Source organism: Eulemur rufifrons, chromosome 19, assembly GCF_041146395.1.
Source record: "Eulemur rufifrons isolate Redbay chromosome 19, OSU_ERuf_1, whole genome shotgun sequence".
NCBI lineage: Eukaryota > Metazoa > Chordata > Mammalia > Primates > Lemuridae > Eulemur > Eulemur rufifrons.
Window position 1 is genome coordinate 102,994,230 of NC_091001.1, and position 22,333 is coordinate 103,016,562.

The window sequence follows — 22,333 nt, forward strand, 5'->3', positions numbered from 1 at the left end:
ATATGCAAATACCACCAAGTTGAATTTGTCGTTAAATCCCAGTTTCATGAAAACGCAAACTGTGTTATCTAGAAAAATTAAATCGTGATGTTTGAAGGTTTTTTGATGGCATTTCTTTTCCCTAATTTGGAAACAGAAAACAGGACACCAGAGTAGGGAACGGGCTGAAGGAGGGCTTGAGATAATACTGGGATAATTCTCATAAACAGCAACAATGTGATGTTTAAGCCTGAAGACAGAAGTTATGTGAGCTCTTACTACTCTATGTATGTTTCATGAATAGACTAAACGCCAGTGTTTTAAAGACAAGCTACTTTGGACTTTTACGGATTCCCTGACTTGGATGGCTGCTGTGTAATCTTAAAATGTTCAACAGCATGTGCAATGGCCTGCAGTCAGTTCCATGGGTATACGGGTGGGGAGGGAGCATATTAGAAATTTATACTTAAGATTTACCTCATGTCATTTCTATTACTGTGTGAAGTATGCAGAATAATAGTTTTGTATTGGAATGTGTATTCAAAATTTCTTTTCCTTAATGAATGCAAGTACAAAAAAGTTTGGAGACCGTTAGTATGTTGTTTAACCAAGGGATCGAAAGTATTCCAGAGGAAAGAAAAATGGATGGTTGCATTTGTACTGAACTTGTACAGACTTTTGGGTCATTATTCCCTAAACAATATGGTATAGCAACGATTTACATGGCATTTGCCTTGTATTAGGTATCATAAGTAATATAGAAATGACTTAAAGTATATGATGAGCATAGGTTATATGCAAATACTATGCCACTTTATATAAGGGACTTGAACATCTGTGGATTTGGGTATCCGAGAGGGTGGGGGTGTATCATCCTGGAACTAATCTCCTAATCTCCGATGGATACTGAGGGATGACTGTACCTAACAGGTTGGAGACAGAGAGAGGAAGAGAAAGTTACATAGTTAGACATCTATCTATCTACAATTAGTATAAAACATTTAGTATTGAGCCTGGCAAAAAGTAAAAATGGTATGTTAAAGTTGTTATAGTGACAATCAAGTTTTATTCCCTAAAGGTTTATTTTGCTCACTGTATTTGGCTGAGTGCCTAGTCTGTAGAATTACAAATAAAACCTGCCTAAATCTTGAGTATCATTTTTAGACCACAGTTAGGAAAATTAATCAAAGATGTCCTTGGCTTACTTTCAGAATTAATAAATGACTCAAAATTTTACCATAATACTATGCATTATATTTAAGACATAATTAAATGCCACAGTTATATGTATACAAACTTGTGTCCAGCTGACTGAGGGTCAGGGGTAGTCACTTATATTAATGTTAGCATTTTTGATTCACCAGTTGAATAAGTTATATTTCTCCTCACTCAAACGTACTTTCCGTGGTCACCAAATTCAACGTATAGCTAGCTTAGTTCCACTTCCACATCCTCCTCTATCGCAGAATATATTTTACTACCTATTGGCCTCTCTATATCAGTATCCTAGGAGCATTTCCAACTTAGTGTTTTCAAACAAAACTTATTTTTTCCTCTGTCTTTGCTGAACTTGCTCTGTCTACTTATAATGGCATTTGGCATTAGTGTGAAGATGAAACACAAAATGAAATTTTAAAAAGCAAGCTCAAAGACTTGATTGACTTTAATGGCCACGTTAGAAGGACACATGATAATAAAATCCTTTTTGTAGTTTTAATGAAGAATAAACGGGAAGATGAAGAACAGATTAATAGCCAATTTCCCCTGCCTGTGAATAATTAAACTGTCAATTAAACTCAGTTGTTTATGCCAGTAGGAACTTGGACATTAAAGGGGTTTGACTTTGGGTTTTGACAAACCTGGATTTGAATCTGGGCTTTGCTAAGTGATGGCCATATAATCCTTTATAAGTTAGAGCTAAGTTGTAGCTATTTAACTTCAAGTCGTTCACTTGAGCTTCAGTTTCCCCTTTTGTAAAATAAGGGCAATATTTAGTTCATAAGAATGTTGAGGGTCAAAGGAAATAAAGTGTTCATCTCAAAAGCTAAGTAATAGTTATTCAACAAATGTTAATTCTACTCAGCCATTTTACCCAGTCTTTAAATCTCTTGGTTTCATTTCTTCCTTTCATCCCTGATGCTACCACAGCTTTTGTCTAGCCCCTCATCATTTAGAAACTGATCTCTTCTGCCACTGTTCTTACTGTTTCATCTGTCCTCTACATTGAGGCCACAGAGGTGTTTTCAAAACACAAATTTAACTGTTCAAATTTTGTTATTTGAAATACTGTGCTTTTGCTGATCCTGAAATCTTTCTTTGATGGATGGACTTACAAATTTTTTTACGTAAATATTTATATTATTTCTTGTCTGGTGAGTCTCATGATTTTGTGATGTATTCCAAGCAGTATACTTAATTCAGTACATTAAAAGTGAGAGTTTAATGTAGAATAAATGTCTTGTGGTGGGAAGAGCAGAATTGAGGATGAGATAGACACAGTCCAGGGCACATTCAGAAGTAACAGTAATTTACCTTTTTTAAAAAACAAAACCACCATTTTCTATTGATAATTCTGTTATGCTTGTCACTATTCTTACTTCCTACAATGATATTAATGGGAAGTATGAATTATTAGATACTTTTTAAAATTTAGGATTCTGTTAAAATGCATTTGATTTCTATCAAATTTCCTGTGCATCTATGTGCTGTAATGAACTCATGGTTGTTGATTTTTCTTTTTGAGCTTATTATTTTATTGATGATCTTCATTGTCCCTGCCTTTTCTTGTAAGGGGAAATAATATTGTTCTTTAAGTCTAATGTTTTTAAATTATAAATAACTAATTAAGCAAATATTAAAAACTATGAAGAGCTTTATGGATCTATTGAAACTCCCAGAGAAGCTTTTGTGTATTCCTTTGCATCTAGAAATAGGTCTCTTTAGCATATTGGAAACAATTTTACTCTTTAAATTTCTATCTAACTCTGTTATTTATATCTGTTTTTGAAAATCCATCATTAAATTACAAATTGATTCCTGTTTTAAAAGGTAGGATCCATCAGTGTCTGTTAGATACAAGTTACCTTGGCAACCTAATAGCAAACTGCAAATCCCATGTCATGCTCAGCAAATAAAAAACATTATCATCAGGTAGTGTTCGAGTGTACTATCTTTTCTGTAGTATAGAATCTCACATTCATTGTGAGAAGCACACCACATTTTCCCTTGTACGTATCAGTCAGCTGAGTGCCTGTTAACTGTAAGATTATATATTAGGCATTAATAAAAACAGTGTTTAAAAGGGCATTTAATGTTGGGAAAACCAAAAAGTAATGCTTTCTCTTTGCTTTTCTATAATAAATAAATTATTTCTCATTAATTGAGAAGGGAATAGAGGATGAGTAGTAAAGAAGAAAGTGTCACTGGAAAAATAATAGCCTGGTAGTATCTTACGAAATTTAACAATAAGCTGAAACTAATATATGTTGATTCTTGTTATTAAACAGTTTGAAAATATGTTTGATTTGAAGTTTTTGACTTCTTCAAGAGGTTCAGAATAAGCATTAAATTATTTGTAAAAATGATACTGAATATTTTGTAGTTGTGACTGTAATGGTAATATTGTCTTGAAAGGCATTTGTTTAGGTTAAATGTCCTTTGGATGTTAATTAATATACCTTTTGAATGGTATTTTATTTATCACAATAGGCTCTTTGTTGCCTTCAGGATAGGATAAAAAGTCCCAGTTGTTTTTTGTGGTTTACAGCAATTCTTCCCAAACTTTAATGTGCTTGTGAATCACTTGAAGTCTTGTTAAAGATTCTGATTCAGTTGGCCTAGAGTTGGGCCTGCAGTTCTGAATATCTAATAAGTTCTGGGAAGACATAGATGCTGCTTGCTGATCCTTGGACCACGCTTTGAATATGAGGAGTCTACAAGTCCATCTGTGGTCCATTCTTTCCCCACTGCTCTAACTTTATTGCTTGTTGACTATGCCTTACAATTTATGGCACAGTATCATGGACTTGCTTATAGTATCCCCTGTAGCAGCAGTTTGTAAAGTGTTGTCCAGGGAATCCATGAGATTCTTGCAAGGGGTCTACAAGGCCAGAATTGTTTTCATAATAATCATAATCATCATAAGATGTTATTTACCTTTTTTGCTCTTGTTCTCTTAAGAGTGTGCAGCGGAGTTTTCCAGAGGTTATATGACTTGTGAGAGGGCATTGCTCTGACTGATGGAATGTGTACTTGTGTGCTTTGTTTTAAAAGTTTCTTAGCTTTAGTTTCTAATATGGTAAATATCGATAGATATAAGCAAAAACTCTTTGAGGTCATTAGTACTTTTTAAGAGATCACAACCTTTGAGAGCTGCCCTCGTACATACTGGACCATGGACACAAAGATTCAGTTCTGGAACTTAATCAGAGCTGTTTCCTTAGTCACAGTGACTACTGGGCTGGAGTGATAGTTTCTCTTCCCCACATGGTCTCCAATGCCATTGCAGTGAGAGTGGTCTTCTCACCTCTGGGCAATGGTAAAAGTCCTGACTTTCCACTAGGCCTCCTTTGACACCAGCCAAGGAAGAGGGAGTAAGTAGCACCCTATTACTGCTTGGTATGGGTGGAAGTCTAGGCTCTTTAAGTGATCTCCACTGACACCATTATCATGGGCCCCTACTTGGCCTAGTTAGCCTTCTCTGACACTACACCAGTTGGGGTGTTGAGATGCCACCTTACGGACAGCCTTACCAGGGTGGAAGTCCAGGCTACCCACTTGCCTTTGCTTGCATGGATTGGGGAGGAGCCAGTTTTTTCAGTGGTTGGGGGGAGTAGAGCAGTTATTGTCTAAAACTTTTTTGTCTTATTAGGCTGCCCTTTTCCTGGGCCTTTGGCTAGAGAGAGCAAGCTTTCCTTGAGGCCTTTATTTCCCCCCACCTGTTTGTTGGTGTTTCCCACTTGCTTGCTTCTCCAAGTCTGGGGTATTTGAGAAAAAAGGAAAACTCAAAGAACTTAACTACTGTGTTGTTCCTTGGGTCTGCCTTCTTCTCTTCACCTTTCAGAGTCTTCTTATGTTTGTTTTATATATAATGTCCAAGGTTTTTATTTCACTTAGCAGAAAGAATAGGAAAAAGGACATTTATTCCATCTTCCTGGAAGCAAAGTCTCTCATTTCTTTTTTAACTTGTATTTCAGGAGAAGGAATTAGAGACTGAACTTTATGCCACAGCATACCCCTTATATTTAGTTTTATAAAAATATGTGAATAAATATAAAAATATTCTCATGAAAGAAAAACTAGATTTGATAAAGGAAAGAACTAGTTTGGAGACAATGTTTAAAATAGCTCTCAAACTTAATTAGAGTCTGTGTAAAATCATGACTACAGATGAGGATTTTACAAAATATAAGATAATTTATACTATCTAATAAGTTTGACCTTAATTCTTTCTCACTTTCTAAAAATATTTAAATGTCATGCCATCAAAGCAATTTTAGAGCATTAAAAAGATGTGCAAACTACTCAGTTCACTTACTGAAGCATGCATTGTCATAATACCAAAACTTGACAAGGACAGTTCCCAAAAATGGTTCCTCCAAAATATGTGTAGGTATTTAACATTTCCACAAAATTGGTTCTGTCAATATAAGTTTGGAAACCGGTAGATTAAAAAATTAAACCCTATTTGTGAATGTCTCTGTCTCTTCTGCTCTCCTTTTCTCTTGCGTTCCTTCTCCAGAGTCCCTATTCTGTTTCTGCATGTCTACCTCATGTTCTTTCTCTAATACCACTCCAGTAGCCCCCATGCTCCCAAGTTACACACACTTTAGACTGGGCTTATTGGCCTGTGACGTATCATGAGCTAGAGCTATCATGTCAGTGAGGATTGACTAGAATCTTTGAGTCCAAATTCTTGAGAGGAAATCTCATTCAATCTACTGTTAGGGAGAAAGGAGCCAGGTACGTGGTACAGACAGGGCTACTGTGTTCTAATATTTGGGGGACTTAAATGCATTGAGCCTAGAACTTATGTATGTCAGGGATATTTCTCTCCATTTATTCAGCAAGCAATTATTGGGTAGCTATCATTTTAGGTCTTAAATGTGTTCTAAAGAAAAAAATGAAAGCACAATCAAAGTAGTCATAAAGATTAATTTCAGTCATGGGCTATCAACTTTGGAGGTTCAGTATCAACTTTGGAGGTAATCTGTTAATAGATTTAGGAAACTAGAAGCCACAGTTTCACAAAATCTTTTACCTTTTGTGAGTTTAGGAGTCAAAACATTTAGGTAGACTCAGATTGATAAAATCTTGGCGAATTTTACTCTGAAGTAAAATCAACTAGTGTAGAGTATGTGGATGATTTGTTTGAAAGCAGCACAAATTTATTATCTTACACTTCTGTAGAGTAGAAGTCCAATACAGGTGTCACTGTGCAAAATCAAAGTGTTAGTAGAGCTGTGTTCTTTGTGGAGGCTTTGGGGAAAATCTGTTTCCTTGCCTTTAACTAGCATTCTTTGACTCATGGTCCTCTTCCTCCATGCTGAATGGAACACTAATTTACTTTATTTTTTAAAGTAAAAATAGATGGACATAATACTTAAAATTTGATAAGCTTCATGTGACTTATTTTGTTAAGTTTAATGTAAATAACAACCAAATAGATGCTATATTTGATTTACTTCATTGTTACTATAAATGTTTATTCAGACCTCATGGCCAAAAGAAAGGAAGAAAATTTCTTCTCTCCTGAAAATGCCAAAAGACCAAGACAAGAAGAATTGGAGGATTTTGATAAAGATGGTGATGAAGACGAATGTACAGTTTCTTTCACTAATGGTACCTCCACTTTGGTGAGTACGAAATTACAAAATTATACTAATTAGGCTGAGTGAAAGAAACTAATCCCAAAAGGTTACATTTTGTCTGTTTCCATTTATTTAACATTCTTGAAATGACAACAGTTACCGTCATGGGTTAGGGAAGGGTTAAGGTGGGATGTGGATATGGTTATAAAGAGGCAATGTGAGAGATCCTTGTGATAATGGAAATATTCTGTATTTTGACTATATCAATATCAGTATCTTGGTTGTGATTTTATACTATTGTTCGTGTAGTACATGTATGCAAGATATTTCTTAACAACTGCCTGTGAATTTGTAATTATCTCAAAATAAAAATGTATTTAAAAATTCTTCAACCATGATTTCCAGTATTCTCCTCATATAAGGATGTAAATGTTTTCTGCTTTTTAATAAGATGTATGTCTGGAAGAATAGAGCCGGAGAGTTTTTAAATAAACCATTAAAATAGCTAGCAGCATGAAAGTGGTCTTCAAAAAAATTGAAATTTATTCTGATAAAATAAAGCTGATTTGTTCTGGTACTTAGATAACTACACCGTGCAAGTGAATACTGTGTGCCACATTCTCAGTTAAACCATTTATAAGCTCTCTCTAATTTAATGTTGACATATATTTACAGTATAGGATTTATTCCTGTTTTTCAGATTTGGAAGCTGTGTATTCTTTATACATTACCAAAAGTCACACAGCTGTCATAATAAATGACAGACGCAGAAAGTCACAAGAAGAGCAGGCTTTACTTTTTAAGATGTGTACTCTGCTCTTTGAATTGAGATTCTGAATGTCAGATAGGGAATTCAGTGTTCAAACCATGGCTGAATAATCATCTTTCAGGGATGTCTAAACATAGTTCTGTATTTTTCAGGAAGTTTTACTATAATAGTAAACTCCTCTCAACCAGGGGGAGTCTGCTTCTGCCCCCTGGGGACATTTAGCAATGTCTGGATCTGTTTTTGGTTGTCACAACTGGAAAAGGTGTGTACTATTGGAGTCAAATAGCTAGAGGCTGGGGATGCTGCTAAACATTCTGCAATGCACAGGACAGATTCCCCCACCAACAAAAAATTATCAGACCCAAAATGCCAATATTGTCAATATTAAGAAACCTTGTGATACATTTATTAGATCTTTAAAGATTCTAGAATGAGTGCTGACTCATAGAAGGTTCCCGTTTTGAAGTTGCCATTATTCACGTTCTGTAACTGTTTTTATTGGTAATATTGCTAGTCTTTCTGCCGCCAGCAATGCTTGGATGATTATAATAAGTGAATTAGACAGATTGACTGTTTTCTTCCATTGTTTCTTATTAATAGACTGCAGCAGAAGTTGGAATAATTGAGAGTATTCAGCTAAAAAACTTCATGTGTCATTCGATGCTTGGACCCTTTAAATTTGGTTCTAATGTCAACTTTGTTGTTGGCAACAATGGAAGTAAGTGCTTTTGCCTTCCTCATTTGACTGGGAACAGTACTTTGAGATTAGAATACATTAACTTTTTGAAATAGGTGACTACTAGTGTTGATAAGTATTTGGTTTATAGATCTAGGACTTGTGATTATGAATATTTTCAGTATTTGCTGCCAGTGTACACTTAAAGAAAATATTGAGTTAACTCTAGGTTTATTATTTAAGTGGTAGGGATAAACATTTCCTGCTTATGTTTTTCATTCATTTACCTTGGAATCCATAGCATAGAAGGGGAGACAAGGAATCCTCACTGTGATTGAGGCAGCCCTGTTTTTTATCTTGACTAAAAATCGTAATAGAGCACAAATGAATTACCTTGGCAATGCAAACATGAAAGTAAGTAATTCTCACCGTTATGGCCAATGAAAGCTTTAAGAGGAGGAGGTATTTGTGCCATTACTTGAACGAAAATTATAGATTCTGTAGGTCTCATTAGGGAAGAAGAAGCTGAGATGTTCCAGGCAAAAATTGCTCATCTGCAAAGGTTTGGAGGAGTAGAAGAAGATGTGTATGGGGCACGGTGAATAACCTTACATGTTTTATTGTATGGTGCACAGTGGGGAGGGGCAGAAGCTGACTCTGGAGAGTCATGCTGTAGGTGATACTGTTGAGGATCTTGTATGTCATGATAAAGATTTTGGAGTTTTATTCAAAAGTCATTGGGGACCCAATTAGTTTTTGAGTAAGGGAATGAAACAAACCAGCCACATTGTGGAGGATGGGTTAGAAATGGGAAAATAGGTGAGGCAGTTCTGTGATAGGCCAGCCAGGCATGAGAGACTGACTGCTGGCCTGAGATGGACCCAAGGAAAGGAGGCTTGCCAGAGTCTACCAACTGGTGACAGTGCTAGAATAGGAAGCTAGGTGTGTGTAGCACCACAGTCTGTTTTGTTCTGTTTTTCTTACTCTATCATTCAGTTAAGAAGAAAGTGTTTTTAGGAGAGGATGAACAGATAAAGGGATCAGTGCTTCAGAGGGGTCACATGGGAGAAGCAGCAAAGAAATACTAGGGGGTTCTGAAGTTAGGTCTTTTTTAAAAATTTTTTGAAACACTGATTTTATTAATAAAACTTAATAAAATGGAAAATAATGCAAATAGTGGAGGCAGGGCATTTGGTAATGAAGAAAAGGAAGTTGGAATAGGAACTTAAAAAGCATTCTAGGAACTAAATTGGGTTAATCAATGGTGTATTTTGCTTACTTGGGGTATATTGTGGGAGATAGTGGGCTGATAAGAGTTGCTTGGATTGGTTGATCATGAAGTTCAGAAAATGGTTAACATATTCTGCGTAATTGTTAGAGATTTTGAAATTTTTCAGCTTATCATATTTTATACTTGTTAGGATAAAAAGTACACTTTGCTAAAGGCTAGAAAGTTAATACTATTCAAATAGAAACAATAAGTGCCATAATATTACATAAAAATATCTATGTAACTTTGCTCATTTTTTCCTATTTAAGTTCATTCATTCATTCAACCAATATGTATAAGTACCTAATATGTTCTGATATTGGGGATATAGCATTGAATGAAAGAGACAACATTCCTGTCCACATGGAACATATATTCGAGGGATGTCAAAAACAGTTTTTGATATCTGAAAATTTATGAAAAAAGTGAATAGTAACTGTAATTAAATCAGAATGTAATAAAAATCAGTATGTATTTATATAGTGTAAATAGTAAGTTCATTTATTAGGCTGATGGGTCATGGTGATGCAATGGAAGTTTCAGGTTGGGAAAGTATCACAACAGTTTTTTCCATTTCCTTGTTAGTGGCAAAAATTTGACTCCTGAAATGTACTAATTTTTTTCCTAATAGTGGCAGCTAAATATCTCATGACATATACAACTTTTTTTTAAAGTTTCTGCTTTGGCACTGCAAGAAAATTATAATTGAATTATAATATTTTATTTTAGGATGAAAGTAATGCATTCAGAAACCTTTTTGGATCAAATTGTAGGAGTCAGCCTTTTCTTTTCTTTAATGAATGTGATTTCTTCAACATCTGTTTCCTTAGGTGGGAAGAGTGCAGTACTGACGGCTCTCATAGTTGGTCTTGGTGGAAAAGCAATCACTACTAATAGAGGATCTTCTTTAAAAGGTTTTGTGAAAGATGGACAGAGGTAAGTGTTTGCTTTCTGCCATCTATTTTCAATTCTTTAGTAAGAAGCAGCTACTTTAGATTCCAAATTTATGTAGACATTACTGGAAATAAAGTACCTTCCAAAAATAGAAGCAGAGGTATCATATCTTTCCTTTCTCTTGCCCCTTGTTACCAGCATGGCCCACTGTTGACTGTTATCCTCTCAAAACAGATAGCTTGTGTAACTTACTGTCATGTACCTAGCCACTTACACTTATGCTTCTGTTACCTTTCTGGAATAAATGGCAGTGATAGTTCTATGTTCTCTGTTTAAAGAAGTATTTAGAAACATTGCATAATCCTGACTCTTAACCCAAACCCAGCCTCAGCAAGTCCACGTTGATATGACAGGGGAGAGCTGTTTTCAGCTAAGAATTCCAAAAATTTCTGACTCTTTACCCAGGTGGGTTGAGTTTGATTTGAGGACCACAATCACAAGTTTATTTGTGGTCCCTCTGAACCCTTGATGAATGGTCATATCACGACTCTTTGGCTTTACATTTATATTTCTTTGCATCAAATTGTCATAGGTTGCCTTCACATAGCTATATATTGTTTTTGGAGAAATTTTCTTTATTGGCAGTACACAAAATATAGTGGCTTGAGGGCAAGAGCATTTTTTAAAAATTTCAGAATCTTACAGAGGTACAAATGTTTTGGTTACATGGATTGCTTTTGTACTGCTTGAGTCAAAGTTAAGTGTGCCCATCACCCAGATAGTATACATTGAACCTGTTAGGTATGATTTCACCTATTCCTTTCTGCCCCCTCCCACTTGCATAATTTCCGTTGATTTTTACTTCCATGTGTGCACATTAAGTGCTCATCAGTTAGTTCCAATTTAATAGTGAGTACATGTGGTATTTTTCCATTCTTTGTGATACTTCACTTAGGAGGATGGTCTCCAGTTCCATCTAGATTGTTGCAAAAGGTATTAATTTTTTTTATGACTGGGTAGTACTTCATGGTATACATATACTACATTTTATTAATTCACTCATGAATTGACGAGCACTTGGGTTGATTCCATATTGTTGCAATTGTGAATTGTGTTGCAGTAAACATTCTAGTGCAAGTGTCTTTTTGATAAAATGACTTTTCCTTTGGGTAAGTACCCAGTAGTGCGATTGCTGGATCAAATGGTAGGTCTGCTTTTAGTTCTTTGTGGAATCTCCATACTATTTTCCATAGAGGTTGCACTAGTTTGCAGTCTCACCAAAAGTATATGAGTGTTCCTTTCTTTTCTTATCTACACCAGCATCTATTGTTTTGGGACTTTTTGATAAATGCCATTCTTACTGGGGTTAGGTAATATTTCGTTGTGGTTTTGATTTGCATTTCTCTGATGATTAGTGACATTGAGCATTTTTGCATATGTTTATTGGCCATTAGTCTATCTTCTTTTGAAAAGCTTCTGTTTGTATTTTTTGCCCACTTTTTAATGGGGTTGTTTGATTTTTTCTTGATGATTTGCTTAAGTTCTTTGTAGATTCTGGTTATTAGCCCTTTATTGGCTGTATAGCATGCAAATATTTTCTCCCATTCTGTAGATTGTCTGTTTGCTCTGTTGATTGTTTCCTTGGCTGTGCAGAAGCTTTTTTTTTAATTTAATCAAGTCCCACTTATTTACTTTTGTTGTTGCTGTGATTGCCCTTGGGGTCTTCTTCATAAATTCTTTGTCTAGGCTGATACCTAGAAGAGTTTTTCCAACATTTTCTTCTAGAATTCTTTTTTTTTTTTTTTTTTTTTTTTTTTTGAGACAGAGTCTCACTCTGTTGCCCAGGCTAGAGTGAGTGCCGTGGCGTTAGCCTAGCTCACAGCAACCTCAAACTCCTGAGCTCAAGCGATCCTCCTGTCTCAGCCTCCCGAGTAGCTGGGACTACAGGCATGCACCACCATGCCCGGCTAATTTTTTCTATATATATATTTTTAGCTGTCCATATAATTTCTTTCTATTTTTAGTAGAGATGGGGTCTCGCTCTTGCTCAGGCTGGTCTCGAACTCCTGAGCTCAAACGATCCGCCCACCTCGGCCTCCCAGAGTGCTAGGATTACAGGCGTGAGCCACCGCGCCCGGCCTCTTCTAGAATTCTTAAGGTTTCATGTGTTAGATTTAAGTCTGTTATGCATCTTAAAAAAATTTTTGTGAGTGGTGAGAGATATGGATCCTGTTTCAATCTTCTGCATGTGGCTGTCCAATTTTCCCAGCATCATTTATTGAGTAACAGATTCTCTTCTCCAGTGTATGTTGCTGTCTACCTTGTCAAAGATCAGATGGCAGTGTGTGGATGTTTTTATATCTGAGTTCTCTGTTCTGTTCCATTGGTCTGTGTCTCTATTTTTGTGCTAGTACCATGCTGTTTTGGTTACTATAGCCTTGTAGCATAGTGTAAAGTGTGGTAAAGTGATGCCTCCAGATTTGTTCCTTTTGCTTAAATTTGCTTTGGCTGTTCGGGCTCTTTTCTGGTTTCAAATGAAGTGTAGAATTATTTTTTCTAGATCTGCGGAAAATGATGTTGGTACTTTGATGGGGATTGCATTGAATCTGTAAATCACTTTGAGTAGTATGGACATTTTTACAAAATTGATTCTGCCAATCCATGACCATGATATGTTTTCCCATTTGTTTACATCATCTGCAGTTTCCTTCCTCAGTGATTCGTACTTCTTTTTGTAGAGATCTTTCTCCTCCTTGGTTAAATATATTCCTAGGTATTTTATCTTCTCTGTAGCTATTGTGAAAGGTATTGAGTATTTGATTTAATATTAGTTGTCCACTTTGCATCATCTAGGACTCATTGCCTTTTGCCCACTAGCAGCTTTCTCTTTAGGCTTATCTCTTTATTTTTCATCCTTCCCCATATACCTCTGAAAGGGTCCTTGTTTTTCATACCAACTGAATGTCCCAAATTCTGTCGTACATCTCCCAGCATGAGGCTTTTCCCACTGCTCATTCTATTACACACCCAGTGCCTGGAACTTTTGAAACTTTCATAATTGCCACTGATGTCTTTTTTCTCACATAATAGACTTTCCCTCTGCTCAGTGTTTTATCCATTTAACTTCTCCCTATTTTATTACTAAAAAATACAAATATGAATCAGGCCTGCAGCCTTCTTATGTATTGTGCAGAAGCTTTAGGAATCTTAACCTTAAGCCAAGATTCCAAATTGCCTGAGGAGAAGGGGAAAAGATACACAGAAAATCATTTCCCATGCTCTATGGCCTTGGAAAAGAACTATTTGATAACAATTCTTCAGCAGAGTTTCTGTCTGCACTTGTTTGGGCCCCAGCCCAGCAAGATTTTCTTCCCACCCCCAAACAAAATTGTGTCTAAAGTAAAAAAATTAGTTGTTTTAACACTTTTAAGATAATGGTCTCAACAGTATTTCAATTCATTATACTTAACTATTCGTTTCTTTGTTGTCTAATCATCTAGTCTACTTGGCCAAATAAGACATGTATCTTTCAAATATAAGCTTCAGAAAGAAATTATTCTTTATGTACCATTAAATGTTTTCTGTCTCAGTTAAATACTTTCTATTTTCTTTCATTTGAGAAGTATTTAGACCAAAGTAGAAACTTCTTTCGGAGACCTGTCCTTTGAATACTGTTTTATTTGTTTTGTTTTGTTTTTAAAAAAAAAAGACTAACACAGATCACTGACTTTTAAGGACATGGCTGCCTGTGGAAGGTAACATTAATATGTTTTAAAATGGTTAATAACAGGTTAAACATTTTAACCTGAGCTCACTCTGCTTTTTACTGACCTTTTCTAAAAAAGTAGCTAAAAGCAGAGATTTTCCAAATCCATTACTATTCTGCTTATCATCCTCTCCCTCATTTAACACATTTGGTATCTATAAAATTTGCCTTGTTTTATAGTCTCTGATTCTGTCATCACTTTTTCACAGAATCAGCTCATTGAGGTTTTCAGTTCTATTCTTATTCTATTCCACATGTAAAATCTATGCAGCCATCCTACTTTAGGATGACTGGCAGTCTGGCAGAAGTTCAAGGTAGTCCTAAGGACTCGCCTTCCTATCCCTCATCTTAAACATCACACTCTCCATTTGTTACACCTGGGCTGTGGCCTGTGGGCTTCCTGGCTTGGTGTGTTTCAGCTCTCCTTACAGATGCTTACCTAGCGTGGTTAGGAGAAGCTAGAGGACTGTGCCCGAGATACTTTGCCTGGGGCCTAGCCCTGTGGTTATCCACCAGTCCTTTGCAGTGGCACAGAGACAGTGAATGAATTCTCTTAATGTATCTCTTCACATGAAAACCTCTCTTGGTGACCTAAGGTCTCAGACCTCTTGCTACTTAGATTCTCTTTGAACATGTTCAGTTCACTGTTCCCTCTCTTGGCCTTCCTGATACTAACCCTGGTGTGGTGGCCTTGGGATTGTTGCAGTATTCCTGTTTTTGACATCAGCTGTGGCACAAGGATTATTATAAAAGGACAAAAACTCACACACCTGTTTTCTGTTCCTGGTTTAGTGAAGGATACAGAACCTATTGCAGATGAACTGGCTACCCAGAGAAGGAGCAGATACATTTTTTTTTTATGACTTGTTCCTTGGTCCCATCAGTGTGTGCTGCTGCCATTTATCTCTGTGTAGATAGGTTCTTCTGGAGTTGAGAAAGAAACCAAATTCTTACCGTGGCACCACTTGTTTGTGTTGTCATTCTGAAAGAGCTTTCACTGATAGTCTTTCTTTTTCCTTAAGGCTCTGCTGTATTATAGACATTGTGCTCTGTGGCTCTTGACCTGAAATTCAGCATCAGCAAAGATCCCATCAGCATAGTTGAGGAGACTGCAGGGCTAGTGCCCAGCTCATTTGTCTCTGTCTCCTTGCACACATTTTTGTTGTTGTTGTTTGTTTTTTGAGCAGTGATTATGAGGCTTTTTTCACAAATGTTAATTTTTAAAGTACTTTTCTTCTATTTACTAAATTAATATAGTAGTAGGATACCTAGTACCTCCAAAATTTTCACTGTACTAAAAAAACTCTAAAATACAAGGAATAGCTAAGAATAAAGATAATAAAGTAGATGTTTGTGAATCAAGAGAGATATTTGATAATTCAGAGAGCAAATATATGTAGTAATTTTTTAAATATTTTCATGATGTACTTCAATACTAGATAATCATACTAGTTAATGAAATAAAATATTTGTTTGCTTCATTTATATTATAAGGCTAGCTGTCCTTCCCCTGTCATACTTTAGGTAGTGGTTCTCAACATTGACTGTTCATTAGAATCAACCTGGGAAGCTTTTTAAAAATCCTGTGTACAATTTTTCAGGAGCATATCGGTCTTAATTAGGTAATTTTGTTAAAAAAAAAAACAAAAAAAACCCACCACAATCAATCCTCTCAAGGTAGTTCTAGAAAAGGATATCCCAAAGATGCAGGGATCAAATATATATCTTGGAAAGTGCAGGGAAGAAGTGCAGCTGGGTTCCCTAAGGCAGCGGTCCCTGTCCTTTTTGGTACCAGGAACCAGTTTCATGGAAGACAATTTTTCCATGGCCTGGGGGTGGGATGGGGAGTGTCATGGGTTGGGGGGCCTGTTTTGGAGCTCAGGCAGTGATGCACAGCCTGTTTCCCAACAGGCCATGGACCCATACTGGGCCATGGCCCATGAGTTGGGGACCACAGCCCTGAGGGACCAGACTGAGACCCCACAGGAACCAAGTATCTTCTGTCTCTGGGGCTTTCTTCTTTATGTCTCTGGCTATCTCTGTGTGTCTTTGTCTCTATGCCACTGTCTCTCTCTTCCTTTGGTCTGTTCTGCAACTCTTCCTCTATACCACCTCCCCCCTCTCCTAACTTAATTGGTTGTACTTCTGTGTGTGCCCTTTCCTCTCTCCTATCTCTTCTTATGACAAGGGTGCAGGTGAGTGTGTTTTTCTCTCTCATTGTCTCTGAAATAAGTGTACTTTCTTATATTTTAGCTAAGTCTTTATACTGTACGTGTCTTTGTGTGTGCAGCTACTTATGTCTTACTGTCTTAGTCTGTGCATATGTGTGTATAGAGAAATGATCTTGTATTCTCTGTGTCTCTGATTCACTGCCAGTATCTGTAGGGTATGTGACTCTTTTTGTCAGTCTGTCTTGGTGGTTTCCCAAGAGCTTGTCTGTTCTATGCTCCTGGCTTCTCTCTGTAGACTTTGAATTTTTCATCTGAGTATAATGCCTTAAATTGTTTCCTCTAATTCTAGAGGCCTCATAACTTTGTAGCTGTAAGCAACCTTAATGAAATAAGGATGTCATGTCTTAATTGGAATTTTTTAAAAAACTTTTTATTTTGAAATAATTTTAGGTTTACAGAAGTGTTTCAAAGATAGTGCAGAGTTTCTTATATATGCCTCACCCAATTTTCCTTTATGTAGATATTTTACATAGCTAAGATGCATTTACCAAAGCTACGCAGTTAACATTGGAATAATATTAATTAAACAGACCTTTTTAAAAATTTTACCAGTTTTTCTTAGTTTAAACTTTCAAAGAATAGAATCTGATTTCTCAGTTAGTCCAGATTTTTATATGTAGCTCAATCCCAGGAGGCTGGGATGGGGACTGATGCGATTGCTAAGACCCTTCATTCTCTAGGGTACTTGCAAAGAAGAGGGTGGGGGAGCCGGAGTGGTGCAAACACTTTAGAGTGTCTGCTATCATTCCAATAGTTTATAGTGAAATTCATCTTGAGTATTTTTTCCGACATTTCCTGCAAATGGGAATAGTTTGGGAGTATTACTACAAATACATAAAAACAAGTTCATTCTGCTGAAGCTTTCATTTAATTACCAATTAAAACAGTTTTGAAACAGGACTCTAGGATTTTGGCAGATACTCAAATGAACCAGAGAAAATAAAAAAAAGTCTGCTTTTATATATAAAGAAATTATAAGTATGTATTTATTAATGTCCTCCATCAACATCTTTTTTATATTTCTACCAATTCTTATTTTAACAGAAGTTAGAATGCACAAAGACTGATTTTTTTCCCCTGTATCTTAAAATAGGCATGGCTATAAGTGTCTAAAACATCTTTAAAACTTTAAAAACTGTAACAGAGGCTATCAGGCAGATTTATACTCTTAACATTTTGTATGTGCGTTTAGCTGCATTATATATTTTTAAATAATTCTTAATGCTAATAAAGCTTTAAGAATTTTTGGACTTTAGTTTATATTTCTTGATATCAAAAACTTTTATTTTTTATTGGCAAGTAATTAAAAAATTAAAATTGCTTCCCTTGATTCTAATTTTCTTAGAAAATGTTGTTACTTTACCTAATTCTTCTTCATCATTCTTAAAGGCCTACTGTCAGCATGAGGCTTTATTATGTAATTCACAGTAGTCAACCAGTATAACATTGATTACTTGGTTTTTTTTTTTTTTTTTGAGGCAGAGTCTCACTCTGTTGCCCAGGCTAGAGTGAGTGCCGTGGCGTCAGCCTAGCTCACAGCAACCTCAAACTCCTGAGCTCAAGCGATCCTCCTGTCTCAGCCTCCCGAGTAGCTGGGACTACAGGCATGCGCCACCATGCCCGGCTAATTTTTTTTTTTTTCCTATATATATTTTTAGCTGTCCATATAATTTCTTTCTATTTTTAGTAGAGGTGGGGTCTCGCTCTTGCTCAGGCTGGTCTCGAACTCCTGAGCTCAAACGATCCGCCCACCTCGGCCTCCCAGAGTGCTAGGATTACAGGCGTGAGCCACCGCGCCCGGCCTGATTACTTGGTTTTTATAGGAAAATGTATAACTTATCTACATGACTTGAAACAACCAAAACTTAATAGTTTTTGTGCAAATGTAGTATTTCTATTAGGGATAAAATAGTCAATTATTTTTTATGAAGCTTCACTTATTGTCAACTTTATTTTTCTGTTAGGCATGATATCTTTATTCTGTAGTAGATTATCAGCCATCGGCTGGTGATGTAAAGCTAATATTCAAATAAATTAGCCAAATTATTTGATGATTTTGAAAATTCTGGTAACCTGGCATTATAATTGCACTGTACCTTCATGTGACTTAGCTTACCCTCATTGTTTTAGCTCGGCAGATATCTCAATAACATTAAGGAACAGAGGAGATGATGCCTTTAAAGCAAATGTATATGGTGACTCTATAGTTGTGCAACAACACATCAGCATGGATGGAAGTCGATCTTATAAACTAAAAAGTGAAACAGGTTTGTTATGATTCTCTTTTCATTTCTTATAAAATATTAGTATACTCAATTAAAAACAGTTGGTAGGTAACCATGCTGGTATTAATTAAAAAGGCACTTTTTGTCTCTTGAAACCTTTTTCTTGTTACATGATTGGTGGTTGGATATATGTGTGTATGTATAGATACATGCACGTGTTACATGTAGTTGTTTTAGCACTGGACATTCCAGCAACAAAACCATGATTAGCAGAATTTGGGTCAGTTTGAAACAGGCTATGCCATTTTGTTCTGGCCTACAGACTTCCTTTCATCTGTATAATTTCTATAGGATATAGAAAGAGATGGTTAGCAAATGGTGGAAAATGGTGTAAAGGGAGAGGTGAGTGTTTATTGAAAAGAAGAGCCTGGTGCAGTGGGTCATGCCCATAATCGTAGCACTCTAGGAAGCTGAAGTGAGAGGATTGTTTGAGGCTAGGAGTTTGGGACCAACATGAACTAGAGCAAGACCCCGTCTCTGTAAAAAATAGAAAAAAATTAACCGGATGTGGTGGCATGCTCCTGTAGTCCCAGCTACTCGGGTGACTGAGGCAGGAGAATTGCTTGAGCCCAGGAGTTTGAGGTTGCAGTGAGTGAGCTATGATGACACCACTGCACTCTAGCCTGGGCAACAGAGTGAAACTCTGTCTCAAAAAAAAAAGAGATAGTTAGTTGAGGAGCAAAATGGCAAAATGTTTAGCTATGGGAAAAAGATAAGCACTATTACCACATCTGGGTACTTTCTCTTCCACTGTATTCTTGTGCCATGTTCATTCAGATTTACACCTATTCAATGGTACCTTTCTTGATGACACAATGAAAGATAATTAATATTTATATGTTATAAATATACATTTTTTTCTGTATATTGTTCTAGAAACAATCTGGTCATTTTATATGTTTCTCATAACTAGGAAGCGTGGTTTCTACTAAGAAAGAAGAACTGATTGCAATTCTTGATCATTTTAACATCCAGGTAATTGCTAAGTTTGTGTTTCAGATTAATTCATACAACTGGTTGTTTTTTGGTGTGATTTCACCGGCAGTGTAGAAAAAATTTTAATGGTCTCATGTTAGTAAATTGACCTCAGGAAGAATATGTGTAACTATTATTAGTGAAGTTCTTTAAAAGTTATTAGTTCAACACAAATTGTTAATACATAATATAACACCTTTAATTTGATGCAGCAGTCAAGAACATCTAGTTTATACTGGTATGTGTTAAAATTTATGTAAATAAGGCTGTAAAGCTTCTTTGCTTCTTACTATACTAGGTAAAATGGCATCATTGTTCTCTAAACTCAATTGCTAAATTTTTGAAGAAAGAAAATTTATTTTAGAAAGATAAAGCAAAGCTTGAGTCTTTTCTGCTAAGCTTTGGCTGAATTAATTAGAAATAGGGCATATATAGGCCTATTAATATTAGCACTGGAATTGTCTTTAGAGCTCACCTGATTAGGACCTTTATTTTGCAGATAAGAAACAGGGAGCCAGAAAAAATAAAATTTGTACTTAAAGTTGTCTAGGTGTGGTTGTTGGTAGAGCCTGGACTGGGCATCTCTGTTTCATCCATTGTGCCACACTGCCTTGTTCCAGAACTAGGAACACCAAGACTAGTTACCAAAGAGAAAGAACAATTAGGAGACCGGGTCTCTTTCCCAGTTTGGTTTAAAACAAAGGTGTCCAGAATGTCTTTCTGTGATGGTAGAAATGTTCTGTATTTATGCTGTCTAGTGAGTAACCACTAGCCAGATGTGGCTCTTGACCACTTGAAATGTGTGACTGAGAAATTGAATTTTTAATTATAATTTTACTTAAGTAGAAAAAGCCATATGTGACAAGTGGGATTGCATGTCAGATAGCCAAGTTTAGGAAAAATAATTATTAAAATATAGAGAAAAGCAGATACAGCAAATAAATTTCAGACTAGCATGCTTAATTCTAGACAATTTGTTAGAATCAGGAAAGCCAAAAGTTAAGAGTTTATGGAATCATAGGTGTTGGGAGAATAGTGAAGGGCATCCACTATAGTTACCACCCTCTGTACTTGACCTGTGTAGAATCTCTACCAGGTATTCCTGTAGCGGGTACTTGAAAGGCTAGTCCTAGGGACATCACTTCTCTCAGAGGCTTCTTACTCCTTCTGTGGACAGCTGTAGTTATGAGAAAGTTTTCATTATGGGAAAGTTGAATAAAGCCTGTTTCTGGAAGCTCCCACTTCCTCAGGGAGTGTAAAACATATTTATTCTGTATTGAAATATTTGAAGATTATTATACCTCCTTTAGTCCTCTTGTTGCATGGTGCAGTTAACCCATAATGAAAGATACAGGTTCACTGATACAGAAGGTCTAGAGCTGTGTTATCCAGTAGCCAGCCCCAGGCACATATTGAGTACTTGAAATGTGAGTAATTCAAATTAAGTTGTGTTGTAATGTGAAATACCAGATTTTGAAGACTTAATACAAAGGAATAACTCCGTTTTTTATATTTGCTCACATGTTAAAATGATAGTATCTAGGAAACAATGGATTAAAAATATATTATTAATTTTACCTGTTTACTTTTATTAATATATTTTTAATGTGGCTACTAAAAAATTTAAAATTGTGTTTGTGACTTCTATTGTATTTCTATTGGATAGTGCTGGTCTAGAATAACCAAGAGGAAGAAGAATATTTAATGTCTTTAAGTACTGATTATGTTTGCCTCCTGTGCCTCCTCCCTTTCTTAATTCTTTTTCTGAAGTTTACCTGTTTGTGCTTAGTTTTTGCTTTTTCCAGGATCCTGACAGTTAAAGCTTACAAGATTCTTAAATAATCCCAAAAGTAGTATAGAAACTAGAAACCTCATTTCAGAAACAGTCAAAAGGATATAAGAGAAAGAATATAAACTTTGGTGAAGCTATGTATCCAGAGTTGGTAGTAAGATATCTGCCATTAAATTTACTGCATTAGGTCTTTTAAGATGTCAGATGCAGTGTGAAGTTAAGATCCAGGGAGACTTCATAAAGTATATGTGACAGTTGGAGTCTGGTATATCTATGAAATAAATATGTCACATGTCAAAATTTTTATAAGTACATAAATGTGTTTTATTATCTTAGAGGAGAGGGCCCAACATCTTACTTAAAAGGAATATTTTAACCATTGGTATACCAAGTTATGCAGTCTGTATTTTTAGAAGGTAAAAATGAAGTGTTTAAAGTTTTTTTTTCATATATCTATAACCTATGAATAAGATTATTTTTTAACATATTTATTGATTTGTTAGTACCAAAGATGTAATTGCATAATGACCCTGAATCTTTCTGAAACAAGTTATTTTTTTTAATACTTTTCCAAGTGTATTTTGATAGTCTTGTTAGCAAGGGTAGTTTCCATTCAAGCAATGGCTTACTTAAAATGATTCTACTTCCAAAAGATAGAAGTGACTTCATTATTTCCATTTGTTTTGCAATATCCTCATGAAGGAGTAAAGACACATGGGAAATCTGAGGAACTTCTATAAGAAAAATAAACAATACTTGTTGTCATAATTCTGATGAGAAATAATTGAGTTGGACTTTTTGTGTTTAATTGAAGAATCTAAGAGACTTGCTCAAGGCTACTTGGGAGGTTGGGGATAGAGCCCAAATAAGAACCCAGGGTAGTTAAT

At 35.8% G+C, this 22,333-nt stretch overlaps 1 protein-coding gene across 1 annotated transcript in view; it reads left to right on the top strand.

Annotated features, from left to right (window-relative positions):
- SMC6 (structural maintenance of chromosomes 6) overlaps nucleotides 1-22,333 on the top strand; it is a 76,644-nt gene that overhangs the window by 578 nt on the left and 53,733 nt on the right. Inside the window, exons 2-6 of the mRNA XM_069493892.1 lie at nucleotides 6,691-6,833; nucleotides 8,158-8,275; nucleotides 10,334-10,439; nucleotides 18,525-18,661; nucleotides 19,593-19,654. Of these exons, the coding sequence (XP_069349993.1) occupies nucleotides 6,696-6,833; nucleotides 8,158-8,275; nucleotides 10,334-10,439; nucleotides 18,525-18,661; nucleotides 19,593-19,654 (561 nt within the window). The 5' untranslated portion in view covers nucleotides 6,691-6,695. The remainder of the gene's footprint in view (nucleotides 1-6,690; nucleotides 6,834-8,157; nucleotides 8,276-10,333; nucleotides 10,440-18,524; nucleotides 18,662-19,592; nucleotides 19,655-22,333) is intronic.